Here is a 14,949-nt window from a genome sequence, read left to right on the forward strand (position 1 = left end):
GCAGCCAGCAGCTCTGCAGAATTCCCCCAGGAGTAAAATATGTCTGAGGATCTGGGCCATATAGACTTCTATGGGGACAGAAGGAGGCCCCTACAGAGTTTCCTTAGCAAAACTTTTCTTTGTCTGATGCCTACAAAAATGCTGACAACAGTCAGGCTGCTGCTGTGCTAATCATGCTGACTAGTATCATCCAATTTACTTGTATTTCCCCTTCTGTCTGTATCCATCTCTTGTCTTGTCTTGTCTTGTCTTGAAGTTGTAAGCTCCTTGGGCATAGACTGTCTTTTTGTTCTGTTGTACAACACCAGGTTGTGACGGGTTGGATCACAGAAACCCCCTTGGGAGCTGCCACCCAATGTGCAAAGACTACCCCTGCTTCTGTTTTCCCTGCCAGCTCAGGATTCCAGCACCCCGTCTCGCTGAGCCAGACACTCCAGTCTGCTCTAACAAAGACTCAGGGTCTGAATCACTTGTCCCAAAGCTGCAAGTTTACCTGAAAACCAGCTCACAGGAGTGTGCTTGTCTTTAGCACTCAGATGCCCAACTCCCAATGGGGTCTAAACCCAGATCAATCCGTTTTACCCTGCATAAAGTTTATGCAGGGCAAACTCATAAATTGTTCGCCCTCTATAACACTGATAGAGAGATATGCACAGTTGTTTGCTCCCCCAGGTATTAATACATACTCTGAGTAAATTACTAAATAAAAAGTGATTTTATTAAATACAGACACTGTTATTTTTAGTAGGATTTAAGTGGTTCAAAGTAGTAACAGACAGAACAAAGTAAGTCACAAGCAAAATAAAATAAAATGCGCAAATCTATGCCTAATCAAACTAAATACGGATAATCTCACCCTCAGAGATGCTTCAGTAAGTTTTTCTCAGACTGGACACCTTCCAGGCCTGGGCACAATTCTTTCCCCTGGTACAGCTTTTGTTCCAGTTTAGGTGTTATCTAGGGGATTCTTCATGATGGCTCCTCCCTCCTGCTCAGTTCTCTTCCACCCCTTTATATATCTTTTGCATAAGGCGGGAAACCTTTGTCCCTCTGGGTTTCCACCCCCCCTCACTGGAAAAGCACCAGGTTAAAGATGGATTCCAGTTCAGGTGACATGATCACATGTCACTGCAAGACTTCATTACTCACTTGCCAGCACACACATATACAGGGAGACTCACAGGTAAACAGCCATCTGCAGACAATGGTCCTGGTTAATGGGAGTCATCAAGATTCCAAACCATCATTAATGGCCCACACTTTACATAATTACAATAGGCCCTCAGAGTTACATTTTATATTTCTAGTTTTAGATACAAGAGTGGTACATTTATACAAATCAGATGATCATACTCAGTAGATTATAAGCTTTGTAATGCTACCTTACAAGAGACCTTTTGCATGAAGCATATCCCAGTTACGTTACATTCACTTATTGTCAAATTTTTCTAAAACTATCCCAGTTACATTATATTGACTTATTATCAAGTTTTTATAAAACCATATAGACTGCACAACGTCACACAGGTACAATGTGGTCCTGGTCCACGACTAGAGCTCCTAGGCGCTATGGTAATATAAATAATAATTAATAATTTGTTCAGTAAAATAGAGATTTCGGTTGTTTGAGTTTTGATAGAATATATGTGAGTAGGTCCTATATGTTCCCTTAATTCTGAGTGGGTTGGAGAAAGTACTCATAAACAGCTGCCCTCCCAACCGTGAGTGGAAAGAAATTGAGACCCCATGCTCTTTTTGCCCCTGCCCTGCCTCGTGGGGGGTGAAGAGAGATCCAGTGAGGCTGCTGCCTCCAATCAACCTGATAGAGGGGCACGCCCTGCCCACCCTCCACCCCAAGCCCTCTGGACCTTTTCGTCAGGCCCCTGCCCCGTGGACTCGACCGGCCTCCCCTTCGCCCCTTCACTGTGAGCCTTGCAGCCGGTTCGTTTCCAGACCGTGCCGAGGAAACATCTATACATGCTCGTGCTCCACACCCTTCACTTCCTCACCCTTGCATCCCAACCTGACACAAAGTGGCGGGACCTCCTGCCACCTCTGGAGGGTGAGGAGCCCCTGTGTGCCAGCCTATATTCCACCTGAGGCCTGCCGGGGATATCAGTTGGCGGCTCCTTCACGGGGCCGTGAGCACAGGCGTGTACTTGGCGCGGTTCACCCGTCCCAGACACCTGACCCTTCTGTGGCGTGAGGGAGACCCTGGCGCACGTTTATCTGGAGTGCGCCAGGTTGCAGCCCCTATTCCAGTTCCTCTTAGATATCCTGTTACGTTTTTGGTTGCACTTTTCCCCTCACCTTCCTATCTACGCACTCCCTATCCATGGCCCCACAAAGTCACGGGACCTCCTAGTCAACCTCCTCCTGGCCCTGGCTAAAATGGCCATCTATAAAACCAGGGAGAGGAGGTTGGCCGACGGGGTCTCCTGTGACTGTGGGGCCTATTTCCGATCCTCCATCCGCTCACGCATCCGAGCAGAGTTCCTCTGGGCAGCGTCCACTGGCTCCCTTGACACCTTCGAGGAGCAGTGGGCGCTGTCCGGGGTTCTCTGCTCGGTGTCCCCGTCAGGTTCCCTTCGTTTGACCCTTTGATTGCACTTCTGTCCCTGTTATTTCATTAGTTGTCCCCTGGAATCACTTGGCTTCCAGGGCCTGTGGATCCTCCCCTTAGGCTGGGGGGAGGTCCTTTAGCAGAGGGCGGGCTTCCACTTCCTGCATCCCAAGAGGATCAACCTGATAGAGGGGGTGAGAGACTTGTAAGCCACCCCCATTGGCTTATTTGTCCCAGCCCCCAAACCAAGTGAGGGGAGTTAAGACATGAATGGCTGTCCTCACCAAGCATGAATAGTCTCTGTGAGCTGCTGTCCCCTGAAGCTTTGGAGTGGGGGTGAAGAGAGACCCTATGAACTACTGTCCTCCCCAAACCTGGAGGAGTGGGTGAAGAGCTATTGCTCCCGCCTCAGGGGAGATGGTGAAGACATAGAATCATAGAATATCAGGGTTGGAAGGGACCTCAGGAGGTCATCTAGTCCAACCCCCTGCTCAAAGCAGGACCAATTCCCAACTAAATCATCCCAGCCAGGGCTTTGTCAAGCCGGGCCTTAAAAACCTCCAAGGAAGGAGATTCCACCACCTCCCTAGGTAAAGCATTCCAGTGCTTCACCACCCTCCTAGTGAAATAGTGTTTCCTAATATCCAACCTAGACCTCCCCCACTGCAACTTGAGACCATTGCTCCTTGTTCTGTCATCTGCCACCACTGAGAACAGCCGAGCTCCATCCTCTTTGGAACCCCCCCTCAGGTAGTTGAAAGCAGCTATCAAATCCCCCCTCATTCTTCTCTTCTGGAGACTAAACAATCCCAGTTCCCTCAGCCTCTCCTCATAAGTCATGTGCTCCAGACCCCTAATCATTTTTGTTGCCCTCCGCTGGACTCTTTCCAATATTTCCACATCCTTCTTATAGTGTACATCCCACAAGCTTCCAAAAATGGGGGGTTGCACAAGTGCTGGGGAAGGAGGTTTCGGAATGAAACGCTGGGGGCTGATTAAAGACAACGTGGGTTCTGCATGGGGGGGGGTGTGAATTGAAACGCTTCTGCTGTGGGGAGATCAGGCCAAGATGGAGGAGCCCAGCTAGGTTCTCTTCCCTGCCCCTCCTCCCCCTCTCTGGGCAGTAGGGTGACCAGATGTCCCAATGTAATAGGGACAGTCCCGATATTTGGGGCTTTTTCTTATCTAGGTGCCCACAACCCCCCACCCTCTATCAGGTCACCCTACTGGGCAGCTCTCCAGCTGCTTGTGAAGGGATGGGAAGCCGGCCAGTAACACAAACATCCCCCCGCTTCTTTGAGGATGCTGGCGGGGGGGGTGTCAGCCCCCTTCTCCCCACGGCCGAGCTTTGCCCGCTCCAGAGCGCGGGGGAGGGGGGAGTAGCCAGGGACACCCCCCACAGGGTAAGAAAGAGGCAGCGGGCAGAGAGGAGCGCACTGCGCCTGCGCACGCTGGCCCGGGGGGCCTACCCCACTGCCTGTCCGAAATGGCTCACGCGGCCCCCTGCAGGCTGAACTCGCTCTGCAGCCAACTTTCGTTTTCCTCGAGGGGTGGGTGTCAGCTCTGCGCCAGGAGCGTAGAAGGACCTAGACGGCGGCCGGCAGCCAGGCAGTGATTAGGGCACCCTTGTGCTCGGAGTGTGGAAACCCTCGCTCAGAAGAAGGGGTCCCGACGCGGAATGTAGAGGCCCGCTGCGTGGCAGTAGCAGGGCGATGGTAGCGGGCCCGGCACTAGGAAGGGCAGCAGCTCTGCGCCGCGGCTGTGGAAGGACCCCATAGCCTGTGCCGCGCGCGCGCCTGTGGAGCCTGCGCCCTGCGTGTTGGAAGGTCCCTGAGCAGCGGTTGCGGCCCCGGCTGGGAGCGGGAGAGGCGGGTCGGAGGCAGCGCTGGGAGCGGCCCAGCCCCTGGGTGGCGGCTCCCTGCGTGCCCGGCCTGGCGGCGCGCCATGTCGGTCAGCGAGATGTTCATCACCCTGCAGGGGGTCCTCACCGCCGACCAGGACATCCGAGAGGTCAGGGCCCGGCCGGCGGGGCGGGGCGGGGGCTGGCGCTGGGGGGGGGGGGGACGGGGTGTGCGCGCGGCGTGGCGGGGGGAGGGGCGGGCTACCGTCGCACGTGGCTATAGGGATCAGGGTGTCGCCAGGGCTCCGAGGGGGGCGGGCCTGGGGGTTTCTGGGCGGGAGTTTCTTCCTCCATCCCGTGTCCTGACGTGTTGCCGTCGACTTGCAGGAGATCAGGAAAGTGGTTCAGACCCTGGAACAGACGGCGCGGGAGATCTTAACGCTGCTGCAGGGGGTTCACCAAGGCGCTGGATTTCAGGACAGTAAGTCACTTGTGATTGGTAATGATGTCACAGCCGGAAGACAGCATCTGCCCCAAATCCTTACATTCTAAGGATACAAAGGGTCAGGGAAAGAAGGGATGCTATCAAACACTTATATATAATCTTTTGTTAAACACACCAACTTTCCTTGATTATACTGTCAACCTGCCCATTGTTAGTCGAGCAATTTATTTTCAGCAAGACCCTCCACATCTGAAACAAAGCAAAAGCTGCTGGGGGGAAAACACCTGAGGAAAACTGAATCCCCCCACCACTGTTGCTGAGAATGGAATCTGAGACCTACTGTGACACTTCCCAGGGGTTATGGGGCACTTCGCTTCCACCTGTCCTTAGCATGAGGAAGCATGTGCCTACTGTGGGTCAGCTCCCCAAGTCCACTGGCCATAGGCAACACAAGCACTCCCCTCTAGGCCTTGCAGGCCCATTCTGCCTTTTTATACCATAAGAACATAGGAATGGTCATACTGGGTCAGACCAAAGGTCCATCTAGCCCAGTATTCTGTCTTCTGACAGTGGCCAGTGCCAGGTGCTCCCGAGGGGATGAACAGAACAAGTAATCATCAAGTGATCCATTCTCTGTCGCCCATTCCCAGCTTCTGGCAAACAGAGGCTAGGGACACCATTCCTGCCCATCCTGGCTAATAGCCATACTTTCCAGCTTGAGGTGCAGAGGCATCCTTAAAAATCTGCTCTAACTGAACCAAAAGTTTTGGATTTGGTGCAGGACTTAATAACGTGAGGCAGGATGGCTAGAAACAAATACTTTGATTTGTCATATGTCAGAGGGCTAGTGACTCTCCATGCTCTACCCTCATTCTCCTCCCTGCTCAACCTGTGTAGACTTTCCCTGCTTTGTTCTGTACCCCATTTCCTCTTAAGGTAAGCCTACACTACAGCCCCTACAGCAGCACAGCCGTGGGGCTGCAGCTGTGCCGCCATAGTGTAGGCTCTCCCTACAGCAACAGAAAGGGTTTTTCTATCAATGTAAGTAATCCATTTCTCTGAGAAGCATTAGCTAAATCAATCGCAGAATCCTTCTGTTGGTCTAGACCAGGGGTCGGCAACCTTTCAGAAGTGGTGTGCCAAGTCTTCATTTATTCACTCTAATTTAAGGTTTTGCCTGCTAGGCATACATTTTAATGTTTTTAGAAGGTCTCTTTCTATAAGTCTATAATATATAACTAAACTATTGTTGTACGTAAAGTAAATAAGGTTTTTAAAATGTTTCAGAAGCTTCATTTAAAATTAAATTAAAATGCAGAACCCCCCGGACCGGTGGCCAGGACCTGGGTAGTGTGAGTGCCACTGAAAATCAGTTCGTGTGCTGCCTTTGGCATGCGTGCCATGGGTTGCCTACCCCTGGTCTAGACACAGCCATGCTGGGGGTTAAGTTGACCTAACTACAGTGCTCAGGGTGTAAAATTTTTCACAGGCCTGAGCAATTTAGCTAGGTCAACCTAAGTTTTAGGTATAGACCTGGCCTTAGTCTAGGAGACTTACTTCACCATTTGATTCTCTTTTCCCTTTATTCCTCCCAGTTTATAGTTGCTGAAGGACCAAGTTTTCTAGCTAATGAAGTTACATGACCTAGACTCCTTGGGTTAGGAGTTGAACAGATAATTACTGCGCTGTCAGTCTGACATCAATCCTGGTCAAAATAATGGAACAGCTGATATGGGACTTCTTTAATAAAGAATTAAAGAAGGTTAATATTAATGCCAATCAACATGGGTTTCTGGAAAACAGAACCTATCAAACTAACTTGATATTTCTTTTGATGTGATTACAAGCTTGGCTGATAAAAGTAATAGTGTTGATGCAATATACATAGACTTCTGTAAAGCAGTTAACTTGGTATTGCACGACATTTTGATGGAGACTGGAATGATACAAAATCAATATGGCACACATTAAATGGAATAAATACTGGCTAAATGATAGGTCTCAAACAGACAGTCATCACTGAGCCAGTGTGTTTCTAATGGGGTCGGTTCTTGTCAGTAGACTATTTACATTTTTTGTCAATGACCTGGAAGAAAACATAAAATCATTACTGAAAGTTTGTTGTTGACCCAGACATTGGGGGAGTGGTAAAAGAGTGGACAGGTCACTGATAGAGTGACCTGGATTGCTTGATGAATTGGGCAGTAGCAAACATGCATGTCAGTATGGCCAAATGTAAGGGCATTCATATAGGAACAAAGAACATAGGGCATTCCTACAGATATGGGATTCCATCCTGGAAAGCAGTGACAACTTCGCGGTCATGGTGGATCATCAGATGAACGTGAGCTCCCAGTGTAATGCTGTGGCCAAAGGGCTAATGTGGTCTTTGGATGCATAAATGGGAATGTCTAGTAAGAGTAGAGAGGTTTATCCTATATTTGGCACTACTGCTTCTGCTGCTAGACTACTGTGTCCAGTTCTGGTGTCTACATTCAAGAAGGATATTGATAAATTTGAGAGGGTTCAGAGAAAAGCTATGAGAATGATTAAAGGATTGGAAAACAAGTCTCCTTATAGTGGAGCTCAATCTGTTTATCTTATCTAAGAAGCTTGTGATCCGGTGACCCCATAATCTATGAGTACTTACATGGGGAACAAAAATTTGGTGTTAGAGGGCTCTTCAATCTAGTAGCCAAACATATAACAAGAGCCAATAGCTGGACACTGAAGATGGACAAACTCAGACTAGAAATAAGACGCAAAGCTTTAACAGCAAGGGTGGTTAACAACTTGACAAGGGATGTGTTGGATTCTCCATCACCGTAAATTTTTAAATCAAGATTGGATGTCTTTTTGTAAAAGATCTGCTCTAGCTTGAGCAGGAATTAATTCAGAAAAGTCCTATGGCCTGTGTTATACAGGAGGTCAGACTAGATGATCAAAATGGTTCATTCTGGGTTTATAATCTATGAATCATGAAAGATCATATCTTCCCCCAAGATGCTGTTTGAACATTAAATGCAACAAGCTGTGTCATCTTGAATTGTATTGGAATGCTTCCTTGTAACCCCTGTTTTGGTGGGTAAGAAGAAATTGGCTATCATCTAACCACCAATTATTTGTGCAGACTACCTTAATTAATATCAGAGCTGTAGTCTCAACATTAGCTTCAACCTGGCAGTGATTTGACCCTCCTTGTATCCGCTGTTTGGCTGGAACCTAAATATATTGATTAGCACAGAGATTGATACTGACCTTTTATTTGAGGGACTGATAGTTAAACAAGACTGCTGTCTTCCCCAATTTTTTATTATGTAGACTTTATAAGGAATTATTGGTTTATTTGATGTGTTTTATTCAGCCTCATAACTGATTTGATATTAACCACTTTCTTGTAATTTATTTTTTGTTTAGTTAATGGTATGTGTAAAATAGGAAACCTTGTTTGGATGTTTCCTCCCCAAATGTCAGGGTTCCAAACCTCAGGAGTCCCCGAAGTCAGTAAGAGGCAATTCTGTGACTCACCTACTTATGGGCCATAGAATTGCCCCTATAGGCCTCCCATAACTGGTGCCTGAACTGCTGCAACGCTATTGGTTTTTAAGGGAAATTGACTTGTGCATTGATCATAACTTGGTGAACTGTGTGTATTCCAGAGCCCTTGAGGGTCTGCTGTGGTGGATATCAACCTAAAGGCTGACACATTCCCCATAAGTGTGTACTCCTCACAAACAATATGAGATCTCATCCAGCAAGAAATGCTGTTCTCCCTCCATTGGTCTCTGACCAGAATTTATAGAGCTGGGGTAAAAGGCACTGATGCTCTTGGACTCTGGCAGGCACGGTACTGCATGTGCTGTGGGACTGCTATGGCTAAAGAACTTCCCTTGCACTCCAAGTGCGGGTACTGCCATACCATAGCTATTCATACCAGGGTGAGCTTGGCCTTGTGGCTCAGGCATTGGACTGGGACTTTGGAGAACTGGATTCACCTCTCAGCTCTGCCACACAGCTCGTTTGTGGCCTTGAAGCTGTCTGTGCCCCGTTCCTCATTGGAAAGTGGGCATAATACATCCCTGCCTCTCACAGGTGCTGTAAGAAGCCACAGCATTTTCAGGTCTCTGTCATGACTTAAAACCTCCCAGAATTCAACGTGCCTGCACATAGAGTACTGGACTTCTGAACTTTGGGCAGCCGTAGAAAGGGTGGCATACAAAAGACTTGGATTTGAACAATTTGAAAGCATAGAGATTGAGGTTTTTCAAAGGTAAAGAAGAGATTTTAACCATTAACTTCAAAGGGAGTTGTGTGGCTCTGGTCCCAAGGATTTGAAAATCTGAACCAGCGTCTTCATTCCTTGATACAGAGGTTTATTGTTGATCATGTCTGTCTTCTGCTTTATGTGCTCTTCATTATTGCATGCTCTGTCAATCACCCCACTTTCTCTTCTTCCTTTATTGTCCTGCTGTTAATTCTTTTCCTTCTCTGTGTGCACTGCATGCTCTCTTCAGATTGATTGCACGGTCATGAAAAATCCAGTACAAGCTCTTAATTATGGGACTGTGGTGAAAAAGGTATTCGTGTAACGTGCATTTCCCCTAAAGGGGAGATTGTTACACTTTCATCTCTCCCTGCCTCATAGCCACTATAGTCTGTCATCACTTTTGCTGTTTTTCAGCATGTAAAAAAACCCAAACTTTTTGAGGACCTCTTTTTTTCCCCCTCTCTCTCTCTAAATTGCTATACACATGTATAATTCTGTATGTATAAGAAAAGCTGAAATAAGACTGTTACATTGGTTGTAGCAAAACAAAACATTGCTGTATGGTTTTCTGTTAAGGTGTATTTGATATCTATAGGTGGCAGTGGTTAGTGGATAAATGAGCCTGAAACCTTACTTTTCTAAATAGGGGCTTAAAATCCTGCTGATTGTGAGTGGTAATCTTATAGGTAACGATGGTTTGAAACATAATTCATTCAGATGTATATAAAACAGAAGGGGCTACTGGAAAACATAGATCCAACCCCAGCTATTATCCATTGTAATAATATTTCTTTTTATCTAGTAGTGAGTTATTGGATTTGGAACAGAAAGAAAAGTATATCTCTCATCGTTGAATAGTCAATTAATTTGCATGCTATTGCTGATCTGGGTCTGTGATGTGACTGAGACTTAATGATGACCAGTGATTCCTAAATAAATATGGAGTGACTATTTTCATGTAACTTGGAACTGTGGACTAGTGGTTGGAGTTCAGGTCTGAGAGCCAGACCTCCTGGGTTCTCTTCATTGCTCTGCCACTGACTCCTGGTGTGACCTTGTTCAAGTCACTTAGCCTGTTTGCTGCACTGATGTGTAAACATGAGTGTGCTGATTGGAGAACTTTAAGTAGCATTATGTACATTCACAGGATTCTTTTGCAAAAATTAGTTTAGACACTTCCTAAATATTGCACTGTTTCTTTTTTTCAGTACCAAAGAAGTGTCAGAAGGCCCGGGAACACTTTGGTGCAGTCAAAACACAGCTAGCATCTCTGAAGACCAAGTTTCCAGCTGATCAGTACTACAGGTCTGTAAGATTGCAAATAACCATACTGATGACAAAGTTTTGATATTCTAAATGGGTATTACACACTTTAAGTTAAAAGGATTCTGTGAAGGTGTGATAGGCCCCAACATTTTTTTTCTACCCTACAAATTAAGGGTAGCATTGGTTGACACTTTTTTCATTAATCAAAAATGGCTATTTGACCAAACTTTTTGGTAAAATTGTTCAGCTTTCAAAAAAAAAAAAAAAAGGTTTTTTCCTTACTAGAATCATTTTTTGAAAGTTGAAAATTTTCATTTTCTATTTTTTTGAAGACTTCCTGACAGAAATAATTGGGCTTTGTTTTGAGTAGCTCTAATTAAGGGCCTGATTTTCAGAGGCGTTGAGCACTCACACCTCCATTCACTTCAATTAGTTGTTAGTACTGTTGCATTTCTGAAAACTAAGCTCCAAACCTGTCATGGAACGTACATCTGATATTGGGAATTATTCCCAAATGAGGCAGTCCTCTTTGGCTCTTGTTTGCTTTCCCTGTCAGTAGGGGACTTCTCTGAAGTACTCTTCTCAGAGCAGGAATCTTGTCAGTTAAATCCATTGCCAGCTCACATGAGGTTAGCCATTACAAAGGATTGGAGAGAGGAGGTGAACCCTCCGACAGGTTATCGTGCATCTTGTACATGTCTGTTGATCATCTTGCACTGAGCACCTTGAGTTGTTCAGGTTGCCAAGCCCACAAGCTCAGACTGACCCACTAAACCCATATTTGTGGGGTGGAATTCTTTTCATTGTCAAGGAAGCCATTGTTTGTATCAAAATATAACTTTTGGATCGGTAGCTGTGAAACTTCAGTTCTGTCGATCTTGGCAGTGTGTCCAACTGAAGTGCAGTGCTGAAAGTAAACATGCAGCACACATAGTATAAGGTAGACTAGATATTTAATACTTTCAGTCTTTAATTTTCAGTCCTTTCTAATGCAAGTTGTAAAAATGTCTTGAATGAATTTTTTCACCTCATTGTGTGTTTCAATATAGATTTCATGAACACTGGAGGTTTGTGCTACAGCGCTTGGTGTTTCTGGCAGCATTTGTTGTCTACTTGGAGACAGAAACATTAGTGACTCGAGAAGCGGTTACAGAAATACTTGGAAGTAAGTTCATATTAATTAAACTGGATAAAGTTGTGAAGTTCTTAAATTTAGTGGTTTGCAGAGACATGGCAAGGTGCAAAATGCCAGATTGGTCAGCAGAGTTAGATTTAATTTTCTATGGAATGAACAGATTAAACACCAGAAGAAATTTATCTTCATAAAGATGCAAACCAGACTACGGAAAATTTTAATCTGGGAAAAATAAAGACTCTCTTGCTTAATGTGGCAGTTTAGGAAAGTAATTGTTTACTCCTAAGGATACTTGACAAAACCATGTGAAATTAAATTTGCCTAGGATGTTGACTTTGCTTTGTCTGTGTTTTTCCTCCCACTACTTTTGTTTTAAATGTTAAATAAGAAGTTAGCATAGTTAATGTTTTGGAGCTATAACTCTGCACAGAGCAGAGGATGTTTAAAAAAAAAAAATTCAGGAGGACTAAAAGTTTTACAACAGAAAACTCTCGTACTTCTGTGATCATGTTGGATCAAGTGTAGGGTATTGTCTCATAGGTAGGGGACATGTCCGATATTAAACCAACATGGGAGCCAAGTCAAAAGGCTGGAAAAGAGCAGTAATTACGTTATATGTGGGGAAACAACTGACTTCTATATTGCCATCGGATTTCTTATGTTTGAAATGTCTTCTGTAGCTGACTTGAAATAAAGACATTTCTAACTTGTTGCTTGTGTTCAGGTATGATATTGATTCAGATTGCAACTCTGTTTTTCACCTTAGTTGAGGCTGATCGAGAGAGAGGTTTTCACCTGGACATTGAAGACTACCTCTCTGGGATTCTGACTCTTGCCAGTGAGTTGGTAAGTAAAAGATATTTACACAAATTGATAGCTAGTGTGAAACCAACCAAAAATGAATGGCCAGTAGCTTGTTTTCCAGACCCTGCATTTGGGGAGGGTAGAAGTTACATTGCATAATGCCCTGGTGTTGAACTCTTAGCTAACTGGACTTTCCAGCTACTATGAAATGCTAAGGTAGCAACTAGGAATGAACCTCAGAAAGGGAAGGACTAAGTGCCTACTTCAACTTAATCCTGTCCAGATTCAAATCAGTGCCTTGATTGAAAGCGAGGATTCTCGTTACACAAGAAACCATTCTATATGATGAGTATAACTAGTCTGATTACCATACATTGATGCTTATTCATTCAGTAAACTGACAGGAAAAGCATGTTTGGCTGTAGAGACAGATTAAGGTAGGCGACCTCTGTCTTCAGAACGATTTGAGAGATTTGACTTGGCAGTTGCATGTGTAGTCAACCTTCTTCCATACCATCTGACTTGTTTCCCCCGCAGTCTAGGCTGGCAGTGAACAGTGTCACCGCAGGTGACTATTCTCGTCCTCTTCGCATCTCCACCTTCATTAACGAGCTGGATTCTGGCTTCCGTCTCCTCAATCTGAAAAATGACTCCTTGAGGAAGCGCTATGATGGCTTGAAGTACGATGTCAAGAAAATTGAGGAAGTGGTTTATGACTTGTCAATCCGAGGACTCAATAAGGAGGCAGCGAGTGATGCTGGGGGAGAGAAATAGAAGCTGCTGTTCTAGCAGCATCATGGATTACCTCAGATGGTTGCCAGTGAGGGAGGTGTGTTAGCAAAGCCCTCCTGCCATAGTTTAAAAGAACCACAAGCTGAAAAATGCTCTCTATTTTCTTACCAAATGTGTAGTACGGGTGTTAGAACGCAAAACGTTTTGTAAAATCATGTCTAGGGAAGGGCAGCAGGCTTTCTGTTTCCAGTGAAGTTACTCTGTCATAAACACACATCACTGTTCTGTGTACCATAGCAATAGCTGTCAAGAGCTTCCTGCTGCTGAAATTCCCGCTTAGTTCTGTGGAGTCACTTCAGCTCCACCGCTGTATTGTTCTGGCAGTGACGTGCTTCAGCTTTCTGTGCCCACACATCCTCAAAGGTGTGTGCGTGGGATGCAGCTTAACGCAAATATGACATGGCATTTTGAGAGACAGTGTGTAGCTATTAGTTCCTTTTTTTTAAAAACACTGATCTTCATTGACAATTTTTTTTTGTAATTTCCACCCACTTTAGTAACTTGACTAGTAGAGACTTGTATAGCAGTTTATTGCCCTGATCTTATTTACTGGTTACAGCATATCAAAAACACTAAACTGCAAAATTAGGCTAAGCAGCTCATGTAGACATATCACTGGGAATCAGTCTTTTCCATATAACTTTGGCATATCATGCCCAGGCATCTCAGTATTATTTTTTAAATGACGAGATTTTTGTTACCAGAAGGACAGCCGGCTGTTTCTCAGAAATGTCTGCTTTCGCTTGTTGGTATTGTTCGTTACTGTGGGTAAACAATGTTGAATTTTAAAGTGAATCATTTTATTTTGAGCACTCTACATAATTACCTTTCCGACTATCAGACTTTCTAGCACATGCATGCTAAGGAACACCTGATAAAATGCAGGCATCTTTTGGGTTCTGAGTACTTTGTTCCTGAATAGGCCAAAAGTTCTGTTTTTTTTGTTTTTTGTTTTTTTGTTTTTAAGATCCCAGGTAGTTAGTTCATGTAATAAAATGTTTGTATCTTAAGAAAAGGGAAAAATTAACTTCTAGTCTAGTTTGCATATGAGATTTTTATACCCGAAAACCTGTTTTTTTCATTATGTCAACATGCAAATTCACACATCCCACAGGGTGTTTATACCCCTTTCCTAAAGGCATGTATTTGAATTTTACAAACTTTTTTTACCATTTTGTGTAATGTCCTAGTTTTTCTTCTTTAAATATAATTTGTCTAGGATAAGAACTGTTTCCAAAGGATACAAATACCACTTGTTGAATATAAACAAGCAAAATTACAAGCAGTTGTTGAAATTCCTGTGAATCTTTTAGTTTGTAAAAGTTTTTGCAGTTAGCTGTTAAAGCTTGTTTTAAAAAAAATCATTGGGAGAAACAAGTTTCTTTGTTATCTTGACCAATAAAAGCTGTTCTTTGACTTTGTGTCCATCTGGTAATTCTGTCTCTTGCCTGATGTTTGTTAATGTCACGGCTTTTCATCCTGCAGTCCAGCCTGAGGAGTTTTTAATACAAATTCACCCTGCCACTTTAAAATTGGTTGATTAACATACGATTCCAGTGCATTAGCTGGGAAACTGGATCGGCCACCTGGGATCAAGGAGGAGTGAGGATTAAACTGTGAACATATAGAACCTACCCAGAATGTGTGTTTGGGATTCTGTTGTGTGGGGACTTGAACACTGAGGTTCTGTCTTCGGTACTTATGTGGCCTCTGTTATTGTGGTAGCTGAGTGCCTCACAATCTTTAATGTATTTATCCTCATATGAGATAGGGAACTGATATTACTGCCGTTTTATAGCTGGGAAACTGAGGTACAGAGATTGTCACTTGCCTAAGA

General features: G+C 44.6%; 1 protein-coding gene across 2 annotated transcripts; it reads left to right on the top strand.

Annotated features, from left to right (window-relative positions):
- The first annotated feature begins 4,507 nt into the window (after positions 1-4,507).
- On the top strand, positions 4,508-14,528 carry TSN (translin). Of its 2 annotated transcripts, none has more exons than XM_065413103.1 (6): positions 4,508-4,573; positions 4,791-4,884; positions 10,324-10,420; positions 11,431-11,546; positions 12,283-12,362; positions 12,858-14,528. In XM_065413103.1, exons 1-6 carry the CDS (start codon positions 4,508-4,510, stop codon positions 13,092-13,094), a joined length of 690 nt encoding a protein of 229 aa, XP_065269175.1. In that variant the 3' UTR covers positions 13,095-14,528. The 2 variants fall into 2 exon arrangements, with proteins under 2 accessions (XP_065269175.1, XP_065269177.1); XM_065413105.1 differs by having other exon boundaries at positions 12,863-12,978.
- Positions 14,529-14,949: the final 421 nt, after the last annotated feature.

The sequence above is a fragment of the Emys orbicularis genome, chromosome 11 (assembly GCF_028017835.1).
Source record: "Emys orbicularis isolate rEmyOrb1 chromosome 11, rEmyOrb1.hap1, whole genome shotgun sequence".
Classification (NCBI taxonomy): Eukaryota; Metazoa; Chordata; order Testudines; family Emydidae; genus Emys; species Emys orbicularis.